The sequence below is a fragment of the Sus scrofa genome, chromosome 3 (genome assembly GCF_054392235.1).
Source record: "Sus scrofa isolate SSC_HxYL_T2T_F1_AM1 chromosome 3, Sscrofa_HxYL_maternal_Yorkshire_Landrace_v2.0, whole genome shotgun sequence".
Lineage (NCBI taxonomy): Eukaryota > Metazoa > Chordata > Mammalia > Artiodactyla > Suidae > Sus > Sus scrofa.
Genome location: NC_139385.1, coordinates 36,819,821 through 36,846,042, shown reverse-complemented (window position 1 = coordinate 36,846,042; position 26,222 = coordinate 36,819,821). Strand labels below are relative to the sequence as shown.

The 26,222-nt window shown below is 46.0% G+C and overlaps 1 protein-coding gene across 1 annotated transcript in view; it reads right to left on the bottom strand.

The window, feature by feature from the left end:
• Nucleotides 1-26,222, bottom strand: part of CPPED1 (calcineurin like phosphoesterase domain containing 1) — a 121,819-nt gene that overhangs the window by 79,659 nt on the left and 15,938 nt on the right. Inside the window, 1 exon segment of the mRNA NM_001243581.1 lies at nucleotides 18,141-18,359. Coding sequence (NP_001230510.1) covers nucleotides 18,141-18,359 — 219 coding nt within the window.

The window sequence follows — 26,222 nt, the reverse complement described above, 5'->3', positions numbered from 1 at the left end:
GGTCCCTGCCCTTGCTCAGTGGGTTAACGATCCAGCATTGCCGTGAGCTGTGGTGTAGGTTGCAGATGAGGCTCAGATCCCGCATTGCTGTGGCTCTGGCGTAGGCCAGTAGCTACAGCTCCAATTGGACCCCTAGCCTGGGAACCTCCATATGCCGTGGGAGCAGCCCAAAGAAATAGCAAAAAGACCAAAAAAAAAAACAAAAAACAAAAAAAAAAACCCATTACTTTATCAACCACCAAAAATATTCCTCTGAAAAACTACTCAATTTCTTAACATGATGTAATGGACTGAATGTTTGTGTCTCCCACCAAATTCCTGTGCAGAAACCCTAATCTTCAATGTGAGGAACTGAGGGGGGGGGAGGTAATGCAATCAGAAGGGTGGAAGTCTCATTAATGGGATCAATGCCTTTATAAGAGCAGAAACAAGAGATCGTACTTTCTGTTCTCCACCGTGTGGGATACAATGAGAAGGTGGCTGTCTGCAAACCAGGAGGAGGAGGTTTCTCATCAGACCCCAGATCAGAAAAATGCAGAAGTAGCACCTGCACAGCAATAGCAGGAAAGATCTTCCATGAAGCTCTACCTCCCAACTCCCCAGAGCAACTTGCTTCCTTCTGCTTTCTTTCAGATGTCTGTTTTTCAGCTTTTCCTTCAATCTTGTGAACTTTTTTTTTTTTTTTTTGCTTTTTAGGGCCATATCTATGGCATGTGGAGGTTCCCAGGCTGGGGGTTGAATCGGAGCTATAGCTGCCAGCCTACACCACAGCCACATTCAGATCTGAGCCGTGTCCGCGACTATACCACAGCTCATGGCAACGCCAGATCCTTAACCCACTGAGCAAGGCCAGGGATCGAACCTGCAACCTCATGGTTCCTATTTGGATTCATTAACCACTGAGCCACGACGGGGAACTCCCTGATAAGTGAAATTTTAAACATTGTTGAATACCTCTGCCCTGGTCTCTTAAACAAAGAGAGGCGAGTCCCATGCCAGTCTCATCCTATTCACCTAGACCTGATCAGGCCAATGTGGCCCAGGGTAGGCAGGCGGCCTAGAGGCCACCCAACAGCACCTGCTGCTTCCATTTACAGAAACATGGCTTCACCCTTATGGTATACGCTGCATCTAGAATACAGGGACAGGCCAGATTGGGTTTTGTAGGTTTAGCTCCAAAAGGACGGCCAGAGCTGGCTGTCATCAAATTCGAGTCAGGAAGACTCGTCCCCGCCCCCAGCCCTGGTGTGGGGAAAATGGAGTAACTCAGGCTCCTTCCGCCTACAGTGCCTCGTTGGTCCGACGAGGAAGGATGCAGCAGCTATTACATGATAGTGACCCATGTGCATGCACAGGAGAGAAAGAGGACAGCCACCCCTTACGTAACGTTTTGGCAAATTGCCGGCTTTGTTCTATATCATCATAAAAGGTAGGCGGGACTTTCTGAATCCAATAAAGGAATGTCTGACCTACCCACGGCGCCTCGGCTGTTCTTCAGGTTGCCCAAATCCATATGGAACCTGCCTGGTCTCGAGAGACTGCAGAACACCTGGCCTGTCTTGGGGGCAGCTGATAAAGGAGTCACCTTAAGATGCTGTAACTCCAGGAGTCCAGACTCTGAGATACTGAGCAGGGCTTGGCCCAGCATCTCGTCCCCAGCAGGTGGTGCTGGGCAAGTCGTCTGACCTGACAGGTGGCTCTTCTGGAAAAAGGGATAAACGGAAGCCTTTCATCCTAAGACCTTGCTGGCTCTGCACTACACTTTAGAGGAACCAGCTCTTCCCACCTTGCAGCGAGTTGACCTAATGATGAGGAAGGAACCAGGGGAGACTACGATTACTTAAGAAATATCTGGTATTGCTGTGGCATTGGAGCTCTGATTGGACCCCTAGCCTGGGAACTTCCATATGCCTCGGGTATGGCCCTAAAAAGACAAACAACAACAAAACAAAACAAAATAAAACCAAAAACAGGGCTCTCTCTCAGAGTTCCCTTGTGGCTCAGCAGGTTAAGGATCTGGTGTTGTCACTGCTATGGCTTTGGTTACTGCAGGGCATGGGTTTGATCCCTGGCCCAAGGAACTTCCACACGCTGTGGTGCAGCCAAAAAAGCAAACAAACAAGCAAATAAAACCCCAAAACCATGAGAACAAGCTTTCAGCTATTTGAGATGGCAAACTCAAAGTCTGCCTGAAGGAAGGGAGATGGCCCCCTCCTCACGCCCTCCCTTCTACTTAGGGCCCTGGGGCTCTAATTCCCACCCTAAAAATACCCTCTCTTTTATTTATACCCTTTCTGGGGGTTGGGGGATACAAAAAATACAGTAAATTTGATCTCTTGGACCACTAGGGATATTATTTAGTGATGGAGTAAAAAGACTCAAATGTACTAGTTGTACCATCTATTAGGACAAAGGCCTCATTTCTACTTTCCATTAACATTTGGTTCAATAATCTATTTCTAAGAATTTACCTCACAGAATAATAACAAAATGTAAAAGCAGGTAAAGAAAATGTGGTCTATCCATACGATGGCGTATTGTTCAGACATAAAAGAGAATGAAGTACTGACCCCTGCAAAATACAGATGAACCCTGCTAACATCATGCTCAACAAAAGAAGCCAGTCACAGAGGATCACATATGAAACGATTCCATTTACACCAAATGTCCAGAACAAGCAAATCCGCAAAGACACAAAGTAGCTTGGTGGTTGCCTAGGACACAGGATGAGGACCAGAGTGGAGGGAGATGGAGAAGGGCCTAGAAGTCAGAACGAAAAGAGGCTTCTTTGGGGGGTTGAGGAAATGTTCTAAAATGGATGGTGATTGGAGTTCCCGTCGTGGCGCAGCAGAAACAAATCAGACTAGGAACCATGAGGTTGCAGGTTCGATCCCTGGCCTCGCTCAGTAGGTTGCAGACACAGCTTGGATCCAGTGCTGCTATAGCTGTGGTGGAGGCTGGCAGCTGTAGCTCTGACTAGACCCCTAGCCTGGGAACCTCATATGGCGAGGGTGCAGCCCTAAAAAAAAAAAACAAAAAACAAACAAACAAAAAAACAACAAAAAACCTAAAATGGATGGTGATGCTGTTTGCACATCTTTCACTATATGAAAAGTCACAGCACTGTACATTTTAAATGGGTAAATTACAATGATATGGGAATGAGAGCTCAATAAAGCTTTTATTTTAAAAAAAGCACGTGGAAGTAACTGTATTTATTCGATGGTATTTAATGCCAGACTGTGCTCTGAGCACTTTAAGTTTTATGAGAAGCCCACCACGTAGGACCATTATTAGCTGCATTTTACAGATAAGAAACTCAGCTCCACGGAGATAAGGTAAATGGTCCAAGGTTACCTGGCTCATAAACAGGGCATCCGGGATCTGAATTTGAGCAATCCGACTTCGCAGCCGTTGTCCTTAACAACTGTACTTGCACACAGAGGCGCAGGCTCAGGCTGGGCCCCCGAGGAACTGGTCACCACAGAACACAGGCCACTATGTAAACACCCCCCCACCCCCACCCCCGGCGGGACAATCCAAACACACGCCCAGGTCTCAGCCATTGAAAAGAGGGATGCAGCTCTGTACATCCTGCTCTGGAAAGACAAGAGAAATGATGCAAATAAGAGCTGTCTTTTTTCCTTTCACTTGTTCTTTTTATAAAACGCTCTACATGCAAGTAGATAATTTTCTAGCATTTTCCATGAAAAATTAATAATCATGGGTTTCTCTGAGGAGAAGTAGGGCAGTGGGGGCAGGAACATTGACTTTTTAAAAATTTCCCCTCTTTTGGCTGCCCCGTGGCATACAGAGTTCCCAGGCCAGGGATCAGATCTGAGCTGCAGTTGCAACCTATGCCACAGCTGTGACAACGCTGGATCCTTAACCCACTGTGCCAGACCAGGGGTTGAACCCGTGTTCCAGCACTGTGGAGATGCCGAGCCTGTTTCACCACAGTGAGAACTCTGACTTAGTCTTTTTAATGCCTTTTGGAAGTGTTTGATGTGATGTTTTGTACCAGCAGTGTGGCAGGGGCGACCCAATACTACTCCAGTTTCAAGACAGCCTTCTCTGACCCACCCAGTCAGGCTGGACCCTGCATCGGCTCACAGCGCCAGGCACCACGCCTGGCAGCACTCAGGCGGCCACCTTATTTCAGTTGTATGGCTTTTCCCTTCCCTCCTCGCTCCCTGGCAGTAAGCGTGCTGAGGACAGGGCTGGGCTTGATTCTTGCTAAGTCGGCCCTCCACACATAGTTGCTATTATTAATCAGACAAGCACATGAGAAAATGAATTGAGGTTGAATGATCTGATCTGAACCGCCCGAAGTCAAGGGCACAAGCAGTGAACAGGAGGACACTCGGCTGGAAGACACTAGGATTAGGGACACGTGGCCCCAGCGGCCTTGAGTGGAACTTAAGAAAAGGATTTACTCCTTCAATTAAAAACATTTACTTTCATCTCGTCCCAGAGAATTTATGGAGCCATAATCCTTTCCATCTCAAATCCTTTCCATTATCTTTTCCTAATTAATTGAGGTATGTAAATTCATTGATCTAAATCTTTGCAAGCATAAACATTAGTCACGTGGTGATTTAGCACCACAGGGCTAGCAGATCAAGTTTAATCAGGTTCTACTGGTTTTTAAATTATACATGATATTACACAAGATGCATTTAATTTTGCACCTAACAGCTACAACTCATTACACTGGTTCCCAGACATTTATAGCCAATCTCTGCTGAATCTGTACTATGAACCAACTTAGGAGATAATTAATCAAATAAACTGGCATAATAGGAGCCTTTGGTGGGATATAAAATATACTTTACGGTGCTTCTGAAAAAAAACAAAAAGAGATTAAGGAAAATGTATTATCCAAGTGAAATTTCTAAAGTTGCTACCTTACAGATCAATACAGAATCTCTTCACAAGAATATTTATGGATTATGACAGCAGTATTTCACCCAAATAATACATAAAGAAAAAGAGCAGTAAATTTTGTGTACAACACAAATAATATAGCTTGAAAAGAACCTACCATGGTTTTCAAATAAACTGGGAACTGGAAAGAGCAATACAGAATCCCAAACATGCGGGTGAGTTTCTAATGTCTGCAGGTTACCAAATAGGTGTCCGCAGCAGCTGTGGCACTGAAATCTGCTCTCTTTTCCAACCTCTCATTATGGTTTTTCATTTCATGATATGATCATTTGACCAATTACCTGGTAATTGAACGCCTTTGGGATCATGCTTTTTAGTATTTCATTTAGTTGCAGATAATAGGCCCATTAAAGAGGTGAAATGCCTCAATTTCAGAAAATGAGTAGGGCAAAAACAATAAAAGGAAAGATGTATGTATTCCCATAAGCTAAGCATGAGCTAGAAATACACTGGTTGTGTCTACACTGTGTCAGTTCACCAGGGACCCTGCACGCTTCTGTGGCGTTCGTCTACCACTTCCAGGAAACCCCCGGGATGGCCAGAGGGGGCAGGTGGGGTCTGAAGTTGTTCTCGGAGGGCTGGCCTGGTATCTCCAAGCAGACCTTCTGAGCAGACTGCCAGGGGTTCTCTGCCTAATGGCTTCAACAGTCCCACTCTGCTATAAGAGAGAGAATCGGAGCTCCAACATGAGAGAGAGGCAGTCAGACCCGGGACCAGGGATGGAAATCCCAAGACGACAGCTGTTAGGCTCAGAGAGGAACCACCAGGAAAGAGAGGGCTCTAGGAGAAATTTCTTCAGGAAGCTGACACTGAGAGAGTGCCTAATATGTTTAAATGCATTGACAGGAAATGAATGCACTTCTGCCTCTGGAAGAAGAGTCTGAAGTTGAACTAGTACATTAAAAAAATGAGGAGGGAGTTCTTGCTGTGGCTCAGCTGGTCAAGAACCTGACTAGTATCTATGAGGTTGTGGGTTTGATCCTTGGCCTTGTTCAGCGGGTTAAGGATCCAGCATTGCCAGCTGCAGCTCCAAATCAACCCCTAGTCTGGGAACTTCCATATGCCATGGGTACGGCCCTTAAAATTAAAAAAAAAAAAAAAATGAAGATAAAGTGTCCATAGATGGGAATTGACAACAAGAGTACTTAGATCATAAATGCCTTTTGTCCCCTGGTTCCTTATCCTCCTACTGAGCCACAGAACCCGCGAGGAAGGGGCTGTGCAGATCTTCTCCCCACCCCACTCCCTGAAGCATCTGTGCAAATCACTGGATTCGGCCCAGGCAGATGGGGATCATGGGCCAGATGAAGCCTATTCTTGGACCCTATACCCAGGTTAAGCATCCTACCTCCAGGTGTCCTGTTGGACATCATTCGACTCAGTGCTGTAGAAGGGAACCTCAAAAGTTTCTTTTCAATCTAAGGTTTTTCTTTTTTCCTTCCTTCCTTCTTTTTTTGTCTTTTTAGGGCCGCACCTGCGACATATGGAGGTTCCCAGGCTAGGGGTCTAATTGGAGCTACAGCTGCTGGCCTATACCACAGCCACAGCAACGCTAGATTCGGGCCACATCTGTGACCTACACCACAGCTGGAGTCAACACCAGATCCTTAACCCACTGAGCGAGGCCAGAGATAGAACCTGCTTCCTCATGGGTGTTAGATTCATTTCCGCTGAGCCACGATGGGAACTCCTCAATCTAAGATTTTCTAAGAAGTGCTGTTCCCCTTAGATGGCTGTGACTTTATTTCCTGGACAACACTCTCCTTTCTCTCTGGCCAACCCTCCACCTTACCAACCACAACAGCCCTCGAGACCTGCCTCTTTGTTTCTATTGCTCGCCCTCTGGTCCTAACTTCCCATATGGACTTATATTTCCTTTGGTCCTGATTGGTTATTTCTTCTATTTTCCCATTGTCCGTTTCTGTCCATCTTAAGCCGTCTCAAATGCTTCCCTGGAACAAACAAATGAGACAAGGCGCTCTCAACTGTCAGTTTTTGAGCCAAACACTGGACAGCAGGGAGAAACAGTTTGGGAAAGAAAAATTTTTTTTCTTCCCTTAATTAAAAGGTGATTGTTAACTAGCTCCTGTTTGTTATTGAGCTCATTTCTTTTTCAGGGAATAATCAAATGTCCACCCTTCCCCAGCTACAAGTAAGAAGCCTTTTTAGCCTTTAATTAAAGGAAGAGTTGCTGCCATTGAGTGTGTACTTTGGTCAATTATATTGTCCACACACTGACTAAATAAAGAGACAGTTCCAACCAGTCAAACAAGAATATGTTCACATGTGCGCACACAGAGCAGGGCTCTTAAACTGGAGTCCCTGGGGATCTGTGAACCTAGATGGGAAAAAACTATATTTTTGCTGACTTCTGATACTTAGCATTTCCTTCTACTATGACGTTAGGCAGAAAACCACAAAGTTATTCATGCTCCTGTGACTTTGTCACCACCAAGAAACCACGGGGCTTTTTCATACCCAGTTAGCACTGTTGCCAAAACCTGCAACAGTATTGCTCAAGCTGAGCTCTGCTTTGAAACTGTGGTAGTTATGAGCCTTGCTGTAGACTGTGTTATATAACAGATTCACAAGAGAGGTATGTATTTTACTCTATCATATTTTAAAATATTTTGATAACTCCACTTCAATATAAATGGTTTTCTGTGAAATCCTAAGCAGTTTATTTAATGCATTTGAAAACATTCTGCTGAGAGGTGGTCTGAAGGCTTCACCAAGCTGCCAAAGGGGTTGGGGCACAGGACCAGCTGAGATGTCCTGACCATGGACAGCACTGAGCACAGTCCCTCGGCCATGAGGCCATGGTGGTGGATGCTGGTGGATGCTGGTGGGGGGGGGAGAGGATGACCTCTGCCCCCAGCAACGCTGCTTCAGATGGCACGCATCATCAGAAACAACTTTGCAAGCAATGCTCTGAGTGTGCTCATTAGCAACTTTAGGTAGATTAGTTCAAACCACTTTCCATCAGCCCCGGCAAAAGGGAGGTGCTGCTGCTGATTGTCTGGATGCCTCGGCAGTGCTTATAATGCTGTGAAGGAGCTGGGGAGCCCTGGGCTGGCTGATTGCTCTCGGCCACCACTTCTCTGCATCCAGCCTGCACACAACCTACAAGAACAGCCAAGGTCCGCAGGCCGGTCCACTCCAGGGCCTGGTGACATTTCACCCGAGGAGCGATCACTTTGTTGCATCCATGGAACCCCCCCACCTCCATGTTTCTGTAGGTGAAGCTGTGTGGTAAAGTGTCTTTAAATTGTCACATTTCTTGGAGCCTGGAACAGGCACTGAAAAATAACAACTCAAGACTATACCAAGGAATTGAACATGAGTTTACTGAGCTTCTTTTAAAAACAATAGGAACAAATTCTGCTGTAATAGGGACCAAAGGGTTTCCATTCAACGAATCTTCCAAGTCCCTAGGGCGTGGTGGGCAGTGCAGGTGCCTGTCTGTGTACCACAGGGGCTGAGATGCTGTTGCACGGAAGAGGTGATACCAGTGTGGCCAGTCCCCAAGAGAGGTCCTCCTGGAAACTACAGAGTGAAGCGCCTAGTATTCACTCTGGGCCAGCACTAGAGCAGGTCCCCAATGGTCAACCCGCCTGACTTCAAGCCCAGAGAAAAGCTGACCTCGTACACAAGGAGCAGCTCTGGTGGCAGCACTGTTCGGGTCATCGTTCCCAGTGATGGCCAGGAGAGAGGACAGAGCAATTAGGAGACTTCAACCCCCAGAAAGTAATGCAGTTACCAAAAGCCTGACATCAGCCTCTATGCTGCAGCACAAAAGGATTCTCCAGATAGATTCGAGGGGGGAAAAGCAAGGCACAGAACGATGTACACAGAATGATGACATTTCTATAAGACCAGGCTGCTTATAAACACACGCCCTTCTAACTATGGTGACCCGCAGGGAAGGACCTGGGTAGAGGTGACACAGTTTATTCCAGATACAGATTTTAAAGATGTACAAAGAGAAGGTGTTCACCTATTACCTGTATAATTTTTGAAAAATCTAATAGTAAAATGGATCCATAGCTACCAAGTTTGAATCCTACAAAAGAAGCGAATGACAAAAAACAAATAATTTCATGTTTCCATGGGTCCACAGTTGTCCTTTCTAGGTCAAGCACGGATTTCTGTCTGTTTTAATCACTGACGTGGCACAAGCATCTGAAACCACGCCTGGCACAAAGTAAGCACCCAGAGAGATGTGTTAAATAACTGACTTGGTTGCTCACCTAATCCAGAAATTTGTACTGGGTGCCTACCCTGCGCCAGCTACTTGCTAAGGGCCATGGGAAACATACAGTGATTTATTTGACCTGCATTCAATCCTACTACAGACACACATACTCGCTGCCCTTGAGGAACTCAGTACTAAGCCCGGAGAAGGTGAACTGAACAAAGATTGCAGGAGGGAGATAAAGTCCCCCCCCCCCACACACACACAATACCAACAGCCTTAATCTCGGCTTTGGTTTTCAAAATTATGCCTCTGAGGCTTTGCTTATCATAGTCCCTCTTGTACCAGAATTACATTTCTCTTCCATGTTTGTGTCCGTCCAGCTGGGGGAAAATGAATACCACCAGCCTTCCTGGATTATGTGAATCACAGAAGGACAAATGGCTTGTTCTTCGCCTGAAGTCCAGCACACCAAAGTGTCTTGCTTTATTCCCCACTTCTACCCATTCATCACAGAATGAGAAATCTCCAGGCAGGGAAGGAGTCTTGTCAGTCATGGCCACAGCTCCTCTTAGGTGGACCTTGACCCTGTCCTTCACATCTAATTTAAGGTGAGGGGCTATCAAGCCAGATGAAATAGAACTTTTCAGGTCTCACTTGGGTCCTGTGGGAAACCGCACTTCCACATATCAGCAGGTCTTCACGGTCCCCCAGTGTCTCCATTCCTGAGCGCGTCCCCGCGGGTCCCTTTACACTTCAGCCTTGGGCAGTCATGTCTGCAGAAGCCCAGTCCTGCTCTACCTGGAATTCAGCCTTTTCCACCTAAGTGGATTATTGGGCACTATCTATAGCCAACAGCACCTTTGGCCACATACCCTCTCTTTCAATTTCTGAATTCAATTCCATTCTCATATTCAGTCACCTTGGTCCCAATGGGAATGGGCCCCAAAATTCAAATATAAGATGCCTGGGAACATATGAACTTTAAAATCAAAATGTGGTTACTGTGATACAGTGGGTGAGCAGAAGTGAACTCAGGGAAATGACAGTAAATGGGGGGGGGGGAAGAACCTTCTACTTCAGGTGATGAAAAGTTTCTTCATGTATAGATTGCAAGGTATCAATACGGCAGATCCAACATGTTTTTATTCAAAATGCTTTGGGCCAGATCTGGTTGAAAGTCTGGAGTTTTTCAAACTTTAAAATAGCAATACTGGACAGAGGGTGCCTATTAAACTATGCCTCGAGCTGGGTCTCGGGCAGCAGCCCACCCCGGAAGACAGTAATGTTTCACCAGCACAACGTGTGAATGTTCTCACTAAGTAGGATAAAGAGAGGCTACAAATAGCCTCATGTCAGTTCAGGTAAGTGTGGCTGCTGTAAACTGAAGTCTGGCACTTGCCATCAGCCTCTTCAGAGTAAAATGTGAGCCACTGCAGCTGCCGATGCCGACCCGCAGCATCCCCTGAGTGGAGCTCAGGGTGGAGACCACGCGAGAGGCGCCCTGTGCTCTGGGAAAGCTGGAAGAACAGGTCTTCAGACAATTAGCTATTTTTAGGAGAAGATTCTATGAGCCTAAGATTCTATGAGATTTCTTGCATCTCCTCATAGCTAGAAAAACACTAAGATCCTTCACGATGACTCATGTCTGTGACCAGTAGTAACCTTCACGTGACCAGTTGACCAGCAGCAGCTTCTATAAAATGTGCACATTGCTGCAGGCACCTCCCCCTTCACCTTCAGGACTTAGATCTTGATATTTCCCCCTTTCCTCTTTGGGGCAGTAAATCAGAGCTATCTGAAATACTGCCTCTTGGGCTGTGATTCAGAGCTATCTAAAATACTGCCTCCTGGGCTGTGGTTCAGGGGACAATACAAAAGACATCACAGGTCATCTGTGAGAACAGCCAGTCCCACGGGTGGGCCAATAAGCCTGGCCCGAGGGAACTCCAGAAAGAAACAAAGACTGGCCCACAGTGGAGGTGTGTCTCAAAGGAGTGATTCTTCTCACAGAAACTGGTTTTCTGTAAATCTTTTTCTGTAAATCTGGTTATCTGTAAACCTTTTGTTCCTACTACCTTCCCTGTGTTCCAAAACCTCACCTATCCTGGCTTCCCCCACGGCCTGCTTGGGGCGGTTTCTCAGGGCTACCTGAGATGCTGTTTCCTGGGCTTCGTCCTCATTTCACCCAAAATGAAATTTAACTTTCAACTTTTCAGGCTGTGCATGTTTTTAGTGGACACAGCCAACTGAGTTAGTTTCAACCTTAAACGAAAGATGCTTAGTGTGGAACCCTCGCTGAACTTTGGAATGGCAGACAAGGGATGAAGCACAGGGGCACAACCCAAATCAAAGACACAGCGCTAAAGGAATCCACACTCACGGGTGTGGTTGTTTTCCTGAACATTTTGGTCAGGTTCCATCTGGGAAGCCCTGCACAGCAGAGGTCACTCCGCTCTAGTTATTCCAACTGGAGTTCAAAAAGGAAAACGAAACCCACACACTTAAAGCACTTCCCCTTGAAGAGGTAAGCTGACCAGGGGTAAGTCTAGGTAATTACTGCTCTCTCTCTCTTTTTTTTTTTTTTTTTTTTTTTTTTTTTGGTCTTTTTAGGGCCGCACCCATGGCATATGGAGGTTCCCAGGCTAGGGGTCGAATCGGAGCTGCAGCTGCCAGCCTACACCACAGCCACAGCAATGCGGGATCTGAGCTGTGTCTACAACCTACACCACAGCTCATGGCAACGCCAGATCCTTAGCCCACTGAGCAAGGCCAGGGATCGAACCTGCGTCCTCATGGATACTAGTCAGGTTCGTTAACGATGGAGCCATGACGGAAACTCCCAATCAATGGTCTCTTGCCCAACACTCTTATCTTGAAGAGCTGAAGGGAATTTTCACAAATCACTTGTGTATACACAAAACTTGTGTAGCACATGATACACTGAAAAGAAAAACCCCGAGGGCACTATGTTTCAGCCTGGTAAGTGCTTTTCAGACATGACTGTCCATTAAGAGTCACCTGGGGGGATTTTGTTAAAACTCTGACTCTGCCTCATTAGGTCTGAGCGGGACAGAAAAGACTACATTTCAAACAAGCTCCTGGCTGCTGCTCTGAGTCTCATGTGACAAGGCTGCAGTAGAAGTGCGTACAAGTGCCTAGACGGACAGACTTGAGTGAGGTCCTGACTCCGAGGCAGAATAATAACTCAGGTAGTCAGTGTAGGAGCACGGGCTTTGCTGCAGTCTTTGATGTGGCTACTGGTTAACATTTGGGGCTTAAGGGCTCCAGGGAGGAACAACCCCACAGACCTTGTTTACTGCCTTGTTTACTACAGGGGGTATACCCACGTCCAGAAGGACTTTAATCTCTAACCCCTGAGACTCAATTTACGGGAAGAGAAGGGCAAAGAAACCATGAGACTTACGGGACATTTCCACCCCTAAGACCCCTATTGGACAAGGACTGATATAGATAACTGGGCAAGGCCAGTGGGAAAAAAACACATCTTCCTGGACCCCATGTTGGTACCCCCATCTTTAAGGGATAAAAACCCCTATAGGACAATAGAGTGGGGGACTCTTCTTCTCCTTCCCAGCTGTCCTGGGAGCTATTTGCTTTCCTGTAATAAAAACTTTGCTTGTTGGGAGTTCCCATGGTTAACGAATCTGACTAGGAACCATGAGGTTGAGGGTTCGATCCCTGGCCTTGCTCAGTGGGTTGGGGATCCGGTGTTGCCGTGAGCTGTGGTGTAGGTCGCAGACACGGCTCAGATCCTGTGTTGCTGAGGCTCTGGTGTCGGCCGGCGGCTATAGCTCCGATTGGACCCCTAGCCTGGGAACCTCCATATGCTGCGGGAAGCAGCCCTGGAAAAGGCAAAAAAAAGAAAAGAAAAAAAAAAAAAAAAAAAAAAAAGACTTTACTTGCTTGTTGCCTGCATGTTCTTGAAGTTCATTCTTTGGCTCCATGAACAAGAACCTGGATTCTGGTAACGTCTTTCTGGCATCAACTCTACCACTTACAGACTGAGGGACCCTGGGAAAAGTACTTAACTGCACTGAGCCAGTTTCCACCATCGGTCACAACAGAAAGAACAATGACACCTTTGTAGGACCTTAATGAGTGAGTAAGCATAGCTCCAGACAGATAACATACCCTGAATTCATCCTATGCCAATCTGTGGTTGGCTGAAAAGTGGTCCCCCAAAGCTGTCCACAACCTCATCCCTGGAATCTATGAATATGTTACTTTATATGGCAAATGTGATCGAGGTAAAGAACTGAGGTGAAGAGACCACCCTGGGCTACCTGAGTGGGCCAGTGTGATCCCAAGGATGTTATAAGAGGGAAACAAGAGGGCATGAGTAACAGAATATGAGAGAATGAATCAAAGGTCAGTGAGGAGAGAAGATGCTACATTGCTGGCTTTGAAGTTGTAGGAAGGGGCCTTGACCCAAGAAACGTGGGCAACCTCTAGAAGCGGGGACCTCCAGAAGGAGTATGGCCTAGTTTACGCATCCGTCCTCCAGAACTGTAAAAGAATAAATTTGTGGGGTTTTTTTCCTTTCTTTTTTTTTTTTTTTTTGTCTTTTTAGGGCCCCACCCGTGGCACATGGAGGTTCCCAGGCTAGGGATCTAATTGGAGCTATGGCTGCCGGCCTACACCACAGCCACAGCAACATGGGATCCCTAACCCACTGAGCGAGGCCAGGGATCAAACCCACAACCTCATGGTTCCTAGTTAAATTCGTTTCCACTGTGCCAAGATGGGAACTCCTAAATTTGTGTTTTTTTAAGCCACTAAGTTTACATAATTTTTTTAATAGCTGCCATAGGAAACTAATACACCATCAATTGAAATAATGCTATCTACAATGGAATACTACTCAGCCATAAAAAAGAATGAAATAAGGCCATCTGCAGCAACACAGATGGACTTTGAAATTACTATACTAAGTGAAGTCAGGCAGAGAAAGACAAATATCATACGATATCACTTATATGTTGAATCCTATAAACAAAAGATACAAGCAGAAATAGAATCAGACACTGAAAAGAAACCTATGGTTACCAAAGAGGAAAGGGAGAGGGAGGGATAAATTAGGAGTTTGGGATTAACATACACACACTACTATATATAAAATAGACAGATAAGCTACTGTATAGCACAAGGAATGTTATTCGATCTTTTGTAATAACCTATAAGGGAAAAGAATCTAAAAAAAATGAGTGTACACGTGTACGCACATATTATATATACACATATATGTGTGTATATATATTCATTATATACACACATAACTGTTGTGTATGTATATATTCATCATATACATACATAAATATATGTGTATGTATACACATAACTGAATCAATTTGCTGTACACCTGAAACCAACACAACATTGTAAATCAACTATACTTCAATTAACAATTAATTAAGAATGCTAATGCAGGCTTGCCTCACGTTACACACAACAGAGGACTTCCTGAGGCTGAACTGACAGAAACAACATCATGTAACAGTTGCCCACATGGAGGTCAGTAAACAAAGAACCCTTCAAGGAGACTTTGCATCAAGGGAAGAATTGTCCCACTTTGCCCGTTTTGTGCGGTTACAGCCCTTGTGACCAAACAGGGTGAGACGCAAGCAAATAACAAACTGTGGCAAAGGCTGAAGCTCCTGCACTGCCCTCTACCTGTATCACCACATTCCTATCCTCGGCCTCTCACATCATCCATGAAACCTCACGAGGCTGCTGGGGACAGCACCCGTGGGTCGATGACAGAAGCAAGCAACCCTGGGCTTAAGGGTGAAGGACTGAAAAGCAATGGTCTCAATATCTGTGCAAGTCTTCATCTGCTACGTATCATAGAGAAGCTTGATGGAAGACGAAAATACCAAGACAACCCAAAAGACGCCTGCGGAATGCAAACATATGTTTCAAAACTAAACAGGCTTGGCGCTGCATTTCTTAGGCCTTTTCCTGCAGGCCTTGGCGCTAACGGCGCTGCTTAAACATCCTCGCTTGGGCATGTCCCTCACCAGACTCGAAGCTCCATGGAAGGACTGGGCTCTTGTTTCCATTGTATCCACAGCATCGAGGGCTCCAAACAGCGCTTAGTTTGTACACAATAGGTGTTTGTAGATGAACGAAGATTATGATAGATACTTACATTGCAAAAGCACATTATGACTGTCATTAGAAAAGGCACTATTTATGAAGCTCTTTGTATTCGATTGGAACCTGGAACTGCTTGGCCCATATTATTTATGGTAGACTTAAAAGTATGCTCTCTGATTTCGTTTGCCTATTAATATATGCATTTGATAATTAACAATGCGCTAAGAAGTCAAAGCAAATAATTACTTTTCTAGTATCTGCCCCTGCGTATGAACTAAATGAGGGGGAAGCCACTAATTGCATATTAAAAAATGCAATTAAATGCAAAAAAAAATGGTAACTCATTTCAAAAATATTCCGTTTAAATCTCAGACCATGATATTCAAAACAGTTACAGTCCTTTCCCTGGCTCAGTTACAACGCCACAAAGCAGACCAGATCTTCAGAACAGAGAGGAATTTCGCTCAGGTCACAATGAATATAAAACAAGTATTCAAAATCTGCCAGTTCATGTTTTCAAGGTCTTCTGACCAACTGGTAGGGTTGATCCTAAAAACTCTATCTTTTAATTTACTTACGTTCAGTACACGTTTATTTAAGAAGCAATATAATCACAAGGAATGCTTTTTATTTTAAAAACCTTATTTTGAAATATGACTGAATACATTAACATAATTCAGAACAAGTCAGTAAACATCTACAAGAACATGTTATGTAATTATAGTGAGTCTCATAATATTCTATTTTCAAAGGGGGGAAAAAAACCACTGGACAGAAAAGCAGTAAATTTGGAATCTGCTTCAAGTGTCCAGTAAAAGCAGACATTTGCTCACTGTGTGGTCCAGAGGGAGGGCGCTGGCTGATGCTATGGTGCCTTTGGGGCCAAAGGACTCCAAAGAAACCAGCTAACTGCAAACCAGACCGCTTGGAAGTAGCGTTAATCTGTTACATCAACTAAGGCATTACCTTGGTTTACCCTATCAACCAAAACTCAGGAGCCCTGCTGTGACTCCTGATGCCTTTAGAAACTAGGGTACTACGTGGTCCCTTTAGCGCTGCACAATCTTAGCACTTGGGAGCCCTCTGCCAAGAATCGCCAAGGACAGCCAAGGTCACAGGCAGCTAAGATTTTGCCTCTCCACAAAATCAAACTCAGCACCATCCTGGGACTGTGTTTCTCTACCAAGCTGCTGAGATGCTCACCACCTGCACAGAGGGAGAGCACATCTGCCCTGTATTGCGTCACCCCAGACTGTGGAGGCTTCACATTCTCACCGCATCAAGGGGCTCCTGGCTCAGAAACTGAGGCTCTAAGAAGGTAAGGGAGCTGGCCAAGTGCACCCAGTGCATCCGTGGTGGTTGTGGAGCTGGCATCGCAGCCACCTGGGCCCTAGCTCCTGTCCACTGCTTTGTTTTCCCTCGTCCCCATGCTGCCACCTTGGAACAGGTCCAAGAGCAGGACAGCCTGCTTCTCCAGGGATGACATCACAGAGTTCTACCCAGGGGGAGTCAATGACGTGAGCATGTCCGCCTTTGCGACTCTGTGTAAAACATGAGTAGATGGAGAACGAGGCAAAGTCTGGGGGGTTCTGCCTCTTGGTCACTGCCTGGACTTCAGGGAGAGCAATTCTGGGCAGCCCCTTCCCCATCCTCACACATTCACTCTGGGAGCATCCTCGAGAGAGAGGCTACCCACCAAGCGAGCCCTTGTAGAAGGAATGAGTGTAGCCAGGCTTCCTGCAGGGTGCCTCGGCTTCTAAAGTCATCAGAAATCACAGCAGGACTAAAGAGTCTTGGTTTACAAGGTAACATTACCCAAAACTAAACATCCACAGCAATGCAGTGTTTTCTGCAATGGCCTTTGGGTCATCTCGGTTCCACTCAGCAGAAACCAGGACACAGGCAGAGTGGCCCTGGGCATCGGCTCTGCCTCCCTGATGGACATGGGTGGTTTCCACTTGCTCATACCTGCTCACTGGGCTTTATCCTTGTCTGGGAGAGAAGAATATCATTGTAGGAAAGGGAGGGAAAAAAAAGAAGTGAGTTCTAGAAGGCATCTGTTATTTTTATATTCCCATTACCTCACCTTTCTTTAGGGGAACCATTCTGTTCTTCTGACCACTCGGCTGCAATGGAACTGACCCCACACTCTAGCTTCATGGGACGTGTGAGCAGGAAGGATATTGGTCTGGAACTTTGACTGGGACACCAAGAATAAGGCATTTCTTTCTGTTGTAGTTTCAATAAGAAGGACATAAACCTAGAGCTCCCAGGAGTCACTACCTAGAGAGAGCCTGCATGAGCATGAATTCAACTCAGAGGAAAGCCAGGCTGAGCAATGAAGAGATCAAGTACTAATAACAACCTCTGAATACCTGGATCCAGCCATACCTAAAGCCCAGATCTGCCCCTGGACTTTACAGTCTCATAAGGTAAATGCAAACTTTTGAAAAAAAAAAAAAAATCATTAATCCAGCTCACAACAGACTATCAGTGGAAACTGAAAAGGCACTAACAAATACAGGAGAAATCAAAGTATGATAAGAAGGGAAATGAAAGATTACATTTATGGATCTGAAAGCAGTTCAAGTTTGTCCCCGGGAAATGAAGAAAGGTGACACACAGGGACCTGTTCCATTTTTCATAGTAAGCTCAGATCATCAGAACTGTAGCTCTGCCTAATTACTGCGATTAATCTTGCCAAACTCTAAATGTAAAGCGAGTGTGGACTGTCTGATGTTTGAAACTACAACAGCAGTGAAGAGAAGGGGTAAGCCATTATAGAATAGAGATGTCTTTTAAAAGAAATCTTTTTTTTCTTTTTTCCCCATGGGGGCAGAGAAGAAGAAGAGGTTCACAGAGACAACCCGAGTCTTACCTGGCATGGCGTGGATGAGGTCCCCACACAGAACAAAGAATTTGGGTTTGGGGTTCAGCTTGTTGATGGCCTGCACGGCTTGCTCAGTGAGGCGGATCTCCTGTCCCCACTCATCACCACCATTGTCACAGTCCCCGGTGGACCAGGCCTTCATCAGTCCAAACTGTGGATCTGCACCTTGGATGAAGTAGAATGGGCCCTTCCATTCCCTTTCCTTTTCTTAAAAAAAAAAAAAGAGAGAGAGAGAGAGAGCATGAGGGAGAATATTCTAACATCTGTCAAGGAAAGCATCCAGGTTAGTGGATACAATATTTTTCTTAAATTAAGTAGGTCATTTTAATAAGCTGCTGTTCAAACATACCATTTTCCTGTCATAGTCTAGAGGATTTTGATTTGTACTAATTATGCCTGGGACCTGGTGATTCCCCAAAGCCAGGCGAAACCACGTGGGCCGTAACAGCCGCGCAACCAAGCTGTTTGTTTAAAAGCTGGATGGCCGAGATGGAGCGCAGAGGCACCCCGGCCAGCCGTACATAGGATATTAATGTTCAATAGTTTTTTAATTAGAATTAAAAAAAAAAACCCAAATTGAAAGCTGCCAGAAGTATTATGTTTAAATGACGAGGTGAAGTGCTTTCAAATCTTTTACGCCAGGCTTAATGGCACGATTTGCACTGTTTCAGGGGATGTGACAAAATTTTAATTATAAAACTTGGAGCTCGGAAGCTCCGGTTATCTGGTGGGAAAGACAGTGCCAGAAATGAAATCTTAGTCAACGTGGGAAACAAACAAACAGAAAATGATGCTAACATCTCCAAAGCAGTACGATGTGGGCGCAGGTGAGGTGTGAGGCTGCAGGACGGGGTTAGGGGGATGTGACTGTTTATATTCTTGGAAAGCACTTAGGTCACCGGAACATGAATTATCCAGCTGCCCTTCCTAGTGGTTCTGCTGGCCCCAAGTGTCACAGGCCACGGATCTCCACCCCAACCTGTCAAAAGAACTGCAAACAGAGCTGCTATGGCCGAGCTGGAATGCCCATCAGTGGGCATGGAGGCCCACTGACTTTCAATCTTCTTTTGGGCCACAGAATCCTTTCTTCAGACAAAACCCTATGAAGCCGATCCATGTTGAAAACCAGGAGCCTCCTTTGTCCGAGTGGGCTCTGGGGACTCGCCCACCAGCCCCCGGAGTTTATCCTCAGCCTACAGAGGTGACATGACTTGCCTCACGGCAGCCCACAATCAACTTCGGGGGCAAGACTACCCCACAACCTTGAGACTGCTTTTTTTCTTTTTAACAAATGAATGTATTCTGAGGGTGAGCTGAATAAATGGCATGTCCTTTGGAAGTCATCAAGATCTTAGAATTTCCAAAAAGTTCCTTGGAATCATTTCATGTCTCTGTGTTTGAGTCATTCATTTTTTTAGTATTTACTGAGAGTCTGCTGTCTGCCAGGCCCTCTGTGAGGTGCTGATGACACACAGGTACCAAAGCAGGTAGGCCAAGACAGGTGAGGTCCCTGCTCTCCTGGGCTTGGTTCTCATGCGGGTCAGCAAACAAAGAAATGCACAGAGAACAGCCCAGAGGGTGCTAAAGACTCTACAGAGGATTAAGAGGGAAGCCACAGCTAATTCAAATCGGATGCACAGGGAAGGCCTCTCTGAGGCGGTGTCATTGAAGCTGAGATCTATAAGCTTTTAAAATTCCATGGCCACCCTCCATGCCTATCTTAGAGTCGATCTCAGGCTTTAGGCCTCCTTCCTTAGTTCCTTTTCCAGAACTTCAGACATGCATGTAAACAAATAAACCTACCTGTACCTACTTTCCAGACTAATTGTACAGGGGAGTGAATCCACCAGTTCCTGACCTACAGCTCAGAATGCCAGCTGTTCCGTCAAATCACAACTGACCTGAAGGGATCTGAATAAGGACTGCACTAAACCCTGTAGTGGGCATCTCACTGTCAAGGAGGTTCCCAAGCTAGGGGCTGAATTGGAGCTACAGCTGCTTCAATCGTCCAGCACCACAGCAGATTCAGCTCGTCTTCACTGAGCCCTTACTGTGTGGCAGAAAGACTCCAAGGTGCCCCCAAAAGTCCCTGGGTCGTGACATTCATATCCTTGTGCAATCCCCTCCCCTTGAGTGTGGGCTAGACCTGGTGACATGCGTCTGCTAAGCGGAACACAGGGACAGGATGTGGCTTCAGAGACTGGCTAGACCAAGATGTGTGTTCCTCAGTGGATGAATGGATAAAGAAAATGTGGTGTACACATACCATGGAATACTATTCGGCCTAAAAAAAAGGAAATCCCACCATTTGGGACAATCTGGATGGGATGGGGAAGCTAAGTGGAATAGGCCGGTCACAGAAAGATAAATACTGCATGATTTTCATTTATACATGGAATCCCAAAGAGTCCAATGCACAGAGGCAGAGAGCAGAATGGTGGTTTCCAGGGCACTGGGGCGGTGATGATCAAAGAGTACCAAGTGTGGAGTTCCCGGCATGGCTCAGTGGTTAAGGAACCTGACTAGGATCCATAAGCATGCAGGTTCGATCCCTGGCCTCAGTCAGTGGATTAAGGATCCTGTGTTGCCATGAGCTGTGGTGTAGGTCACAGGCGAGGCTCAGATCCCAAGTTGCTGTGGCTGTAGTACAGGCCAGCGGCTGCAGCTCCGATTCAACCCCTAGCCTGGGAACCTCCATAGGCCCTGATGAGCAGCCCTCTGGAGGGGAGGCCAGCGTGACAAGGAACTGAGGGAAGCCTCCGGCCAACAGCCTGTGAAGAGCAGAGGCCTTCCAGGCAGCAACCTGACAGGTACCAAACCCTGCCAACAAGCACGTGAGTGAACATGGAAGAGGGTCCTCCCTGGGCGAGCTTTCTGATGAGACCACATCCCAGATGAGATCTTGATGGAACCCTGGTGAGACCTTGCAGCAGGACTCAGCTAGGCTGCGCCCAGAATCCTGATGGAAACTTAGAAGTAATGCCAGTGAGTTGTCTCAAGTGGCCAAGCTTCCAGGTAATTTGTGATGCGGTACTAGATATGCAGGGATCAGGCGTTAAAGATAAAGGGTCAGGAAGGAGTCAGCAAAACTTCTTCAAGAGCTCAAGGTTGGTGTCACGAAAAAAAACTGAGATTCTGATTTGTGTTTTAAAGTTAATTGTTGGCACCATTTATTTATTTTACCCAAAGAATAACCTCTGTGCACTTCTGAAAGCTTTCAGCTATGTTTCTGTTTCTGAGGCAGTTTGCAGAGCTGTTTAAATGGGATAAATTCATCAGGGAGATGACTGTCACCCCAAGGTTGGCGCATAAATCAATCTGCTACAACAAACAGAATTTATAAATAGTTTCCTATAGCGAATGTTCTAATGAACACAGTTTCCTACGTCCAACGCTCGTCATCTAGAAAAGTCAATCGTCTTTGGAGGTATTAAAATAAATCTTTCATTATTACTCCTTTATTTAGTAAATTTTAGAAAGAATCTCAATCTTATGACCATAAAGCACCAAATAAACAGATTTGACCTAAAATGAGTGACAGCTCATACGTCATTATCCATCTACCTTACCTATCTGATAAAAGCAATTGGATGACTCAGGGTTCTGCATTCTCAGAAGCAGCGGGATCCTCTTAAAGTTCTTGCTACAGAAGTTTGCAGTCTTTGGTCTCATCCTAATTTTATTTATTTATTTATTTATTTGTCTTCTTGCTATTTCTTTGGGCCGCTCCCGCGGCATATGAAGATTCCCAGGCTAGGGGTCGAATCGGAGCTGTAGCCCCCAGCCTACGCCAGAGCCACAGCAACGTAGGATCTGAGCCTCGTCTGCAACCTACACCACAGCTCACGGCAACGCCAGATCGTTAACCCACTGAGCAAGGGCAGGGATGGAACCTGCAACCCCATGGTTCCTAGTCGGATTCGTTAACCACTGCGCCACGACGGGAACTCCCATCTTAATTTTAATCAAGGCTGAATTCAAGATATTTGAGGCTTGCAAGGCTTAGTACTAGATGGAAGAATCTTCTGTAAACACGTACTTCGCCACCCCTCAGAATGGCAGATTTTTATATTAGGAAAGTGAATTCTTTTTTTTTTTTTTGCTTTTTAGGGCTGCACCCGAGGCATATGGAGGTTCCCGGGCTAGAGGTCTAATTGAAGCTACAGCTGCTGGCCTACACCACAGCCACAACAACACAGGATTCAAGCCTCCACCTACACCACAGCTCATGGCAACTCCGGATCCTTAACCCACTGAGCAAGGCCAGGGATCAAACCTGCATCCTCATGGATGCTAGTAAGATTCGTTAACCACTGAGCCACGAGGGAAACTCCAGGAAAGTGAATTTTTATAAAGATTTGCACTAAGTTATTTCACCAAAGCCCAGAGTTACCCCCAGGGTAGGGCACAGGTATTAGCTGACCAACATCTACAAAAGCCTGGGAGAGTATGCGATGCCACCCTTTCCGGGAAGAGCCAGGTCTGCCCCCAGCACAGACCAACTTCCCTCTTTAGACACCCTGAAAGCCAAGTTCCAGCAGCCCGAACCACGGAAGTCTGGAAATACACAATCAGGGCGCTTTAAAAAAACACTTAGGGATCCAGTGATTTTTGTTTGTTGGGCTGCTTTGGTTTTAATTTCCATAGTCAAAGAACCTGGTGAGACAGGCTGGTAAACTCCTGACAACGCAAACGAGGAAGCCTAAGAAGCTGAAGTCCCTGGAAACAGCAGCTGAGGAAGAAGGTGAAGATGATGACAGTGTGGCAATGACACGGGCTGCAGACAGCCACGGAGTGGGGGTAGGGGGCAGGGCTGAGCCCCCACCTCAGCCCTCAAGGTGCAGCCCATGAGCGAGCAACAACGCCATCACCTGGGAACTTGCTGCACCAGCAGAGCCTCAAGCCCACCCCAGGCCTCCTAAGGCAGAGTCTGCACCTGAACCAATCCCCAGGTGATTTTATGCAAATCCAAGCTTGAGAAGCACTGGCTTGCAACTAATCAAGGAGCTGCTTAGACGTGTTTTATAATAGCAACAGTTTCCCTAAACTGAAATAATGTCTGGGGGAGGGGGTGGTTTATTGTTAGTGGTTGTGGTTGTTTTGCAAATTTTCGTATTCATTCTAATGCCCTGCCTGGGTCTAAATCAGGTGATTTGGTCCTAAACATTTCTTGGTATTACCCATTACTATCTAATCATGTCCCTTTAAATTGCCTTCCCAAACCAATTGAACATTCTTGGTAAAACTTCGAAGATTCAAAGTAAGAACTTAATCAGGAAATACATGACTAATTAGTGAGTTCTAACACTGCAGATTTTGACATGATATCACGGCATATGAGAGCACCCATTAGCAAGTGTGTGTGTGCAGCATACACAAAAGTGTGTTCTCAGGAGTTCCCATCGTGGCACAGTTCCCATCGTGGCACAGCCATTAACGAATCTGACTAGGAACCATGAGATTGCAGGTTCAATCCCTGGCCCTGCTCAGTGGGTTAAGGATCCAGTGTTGCCATGAGCTGTGGTGTAGGTTGCAGACGCAGCTCGGATCCCGAGTTGCTGTGGCTGTGGTGTAGGCCGGTGGCTACAGCTCCGATTACACCCCTAGCCTGGGAACCTCCATATGCCGAGGGAGTGGGCCTAGAAAAGGCAAAAAGACTAAAAAAAAAAGGTGTGTTTTCAAATGAACAAGAGAGGCATTCTTTTGTCCAAGTTCGATACAAGAATGCAGTCAGGGACTCTAATTGGCAACTGTGATAAAGCTAAGGTCAAATTCTGAGATAAACTAAGCACTTTAGAATGAATGAATTAAAGAATAAAATGAGTTGATTAAGAAATATTTCTAATCCTGATGGTCCCAAAAAAAGATTGTAATCTTTTGAAACATTTGACCCAAACCTCTGGATAATGGTTCTTTGTGTTAAGACACAGTAAAGCACACATTCATTTAACTAAAAACACCTCAATCTGCTAGGCGTAAGACTGTCTACAGTGAATTCAAATTTTTCAATGTTAATTTTTTTTGATTTGGTCTTTTACAGGGCCGTTTCCGAGACATATGGAGGTTCCCAGGCTAGAGGTCTAATCAGAGCTGTGGCAGCCAGCCTACCCTACAGCCACAGCAACTTGGGATCCGAGCCACATCTGCGACCTACACCATAGCTGACAGCAATGCCCGATCCTTAACCCACTGAGAGAGGCCAGGGATCAAACCTGTAACCTCATGGTTTCTAGTCGGGTTTGTTAACCACTGAGCCACGATGGAAACTCTTCGATGTTAACTTTTTGTCTTTGTCCTTTTTTTTTTTTAAGGGCCATGCTTGCGGCATATGGAAATTCCCAGGCTAGGGGTCAAATCAGAGCTGCAGCTGCCGGCTACACCACTGCCAAAGCAGCGCAGGATCTGAGCGCATCTGTGACCTACACCACAGCTCATGGCAATGCTGGATCCTTAAGCCACTGAGTGAGGCCAGGGATCAAACTCATGTCCTCATAGACGCTAGTTGGATTTGTTACTGCTAAGCCACTATGGGAATTCCCAATGTTAATTTTTTAAACAAATTCAGAAATAGTGTATTAGCTATCTACCTATGTAACAAATTACCAGGAATGCGGGACCCCAAAACAAGACACACAGTTCATCTCACAGTTTCTGTAGTTCGAGAATCCCCGCACTGCTAAGCTGGTTAAGCTGGTAGTCTCACTCAGCATCTCACAAACTGCAATCCAATCCAAGTGTCCGCCAAGGCTGGGGTCTCATCTAAAGACACAGGTCAGGCAGCACATGCTTCCCAGCTCACCATGGTGGTTGTGGGCTGGGGACTGAGGGCACCTGTTCTTGCAGGCTGTCAATCAGAGGCCACGGGCAGTGCCTTGCCACATGGGCCTCTCCAATGCGGCAGTTCCTAACACGGAAATTTGTTCATCAAAGCCAGCAGGAGAGAGGGTTTGCTAGCAAACAAGTGATGATCTTATGTAAGCACGATGATGGAACTGACCGCTCCTCACTTTTAACACGTTCAATTCATTATAATCCAGTTGCTGGGCCAGCCCATGCTCAAAAGCAGGGGCTCACACAGGGATCACCAGGAGGCAGGGACTGTCTGCCACAGATGATAATACTCACTAACATGCTTCATTAACTCATCTCAGGGAACCACAAGTTTACACCTGACCCTCCCGGACCGAGCTGAGTGAACTCATTTATTGCAGCCCATCTTATGAAGGCTGAAGCCTTGCCTCGTAAGAGCCCACCTCTTGTCCCTAGAGACCTGTCTGAGGGAGTCACCTTAACCAACCCTCTTTTAACCAATGCAGGTATACTGATGATCCCGGAAAGATGATACCGGAATCCGAGTTCTTGTTCACAGTAGTCGAAGAATGAACTCCATGAACACACAGGCAGCAAGCAAGTCTTTATTTAAGAAAAGCAGGAGTTCCCATCGTGGGGCAGCGGAAACGAATCTGACTAGGAACCATGAGGTTGTGGGTTTGATCCCTGGCCTCGCTCAGTGGGTTGAGGATCTGGCATCGTGTGGTGTAAGTTGCAGATGCGGCTTGGATCCTGTGTTGCTGTGGTTCTGGCATAGGCCGGCAGCAACAGCTCCAATTAGACCCCTAGCCTGGGAACCTCCATATGCTGCGGGGAAGCGGCCCTAGAAAAGGCAAAAAGACCAAAAAAAAAAAAAAAAATTATGCACCGAGCCCTGATTTTAGTGCAGGTGACTGCACAGGTGGGATCATAGAGGAGGTACATCCAGCTAGGAGCGCCGAGGTCTGTTCAAATGACCAGCCAGGGAAAAAAAAAAAAAACAAGCTCCAAGCTACCGAAATAAACTGCCCTAATTTGGTATGTTACCGTCAACTACATCAAATTTTAAAATTAATTTTTAAATACATTTTAAAGGAAAAATTGGCCTCAGGAAGAAGTCTGATTCATCTGTCATAGTCAGAGTAACAAGATTTGGCCACTTGCAATGTTCAGCTAATGGATAGAGACTGCCACAGAAACAGTCCTTCAAAACTGAGGGATAAAAAGGACAGTGGATTTGGGGTGGAATTACGCCAGGGT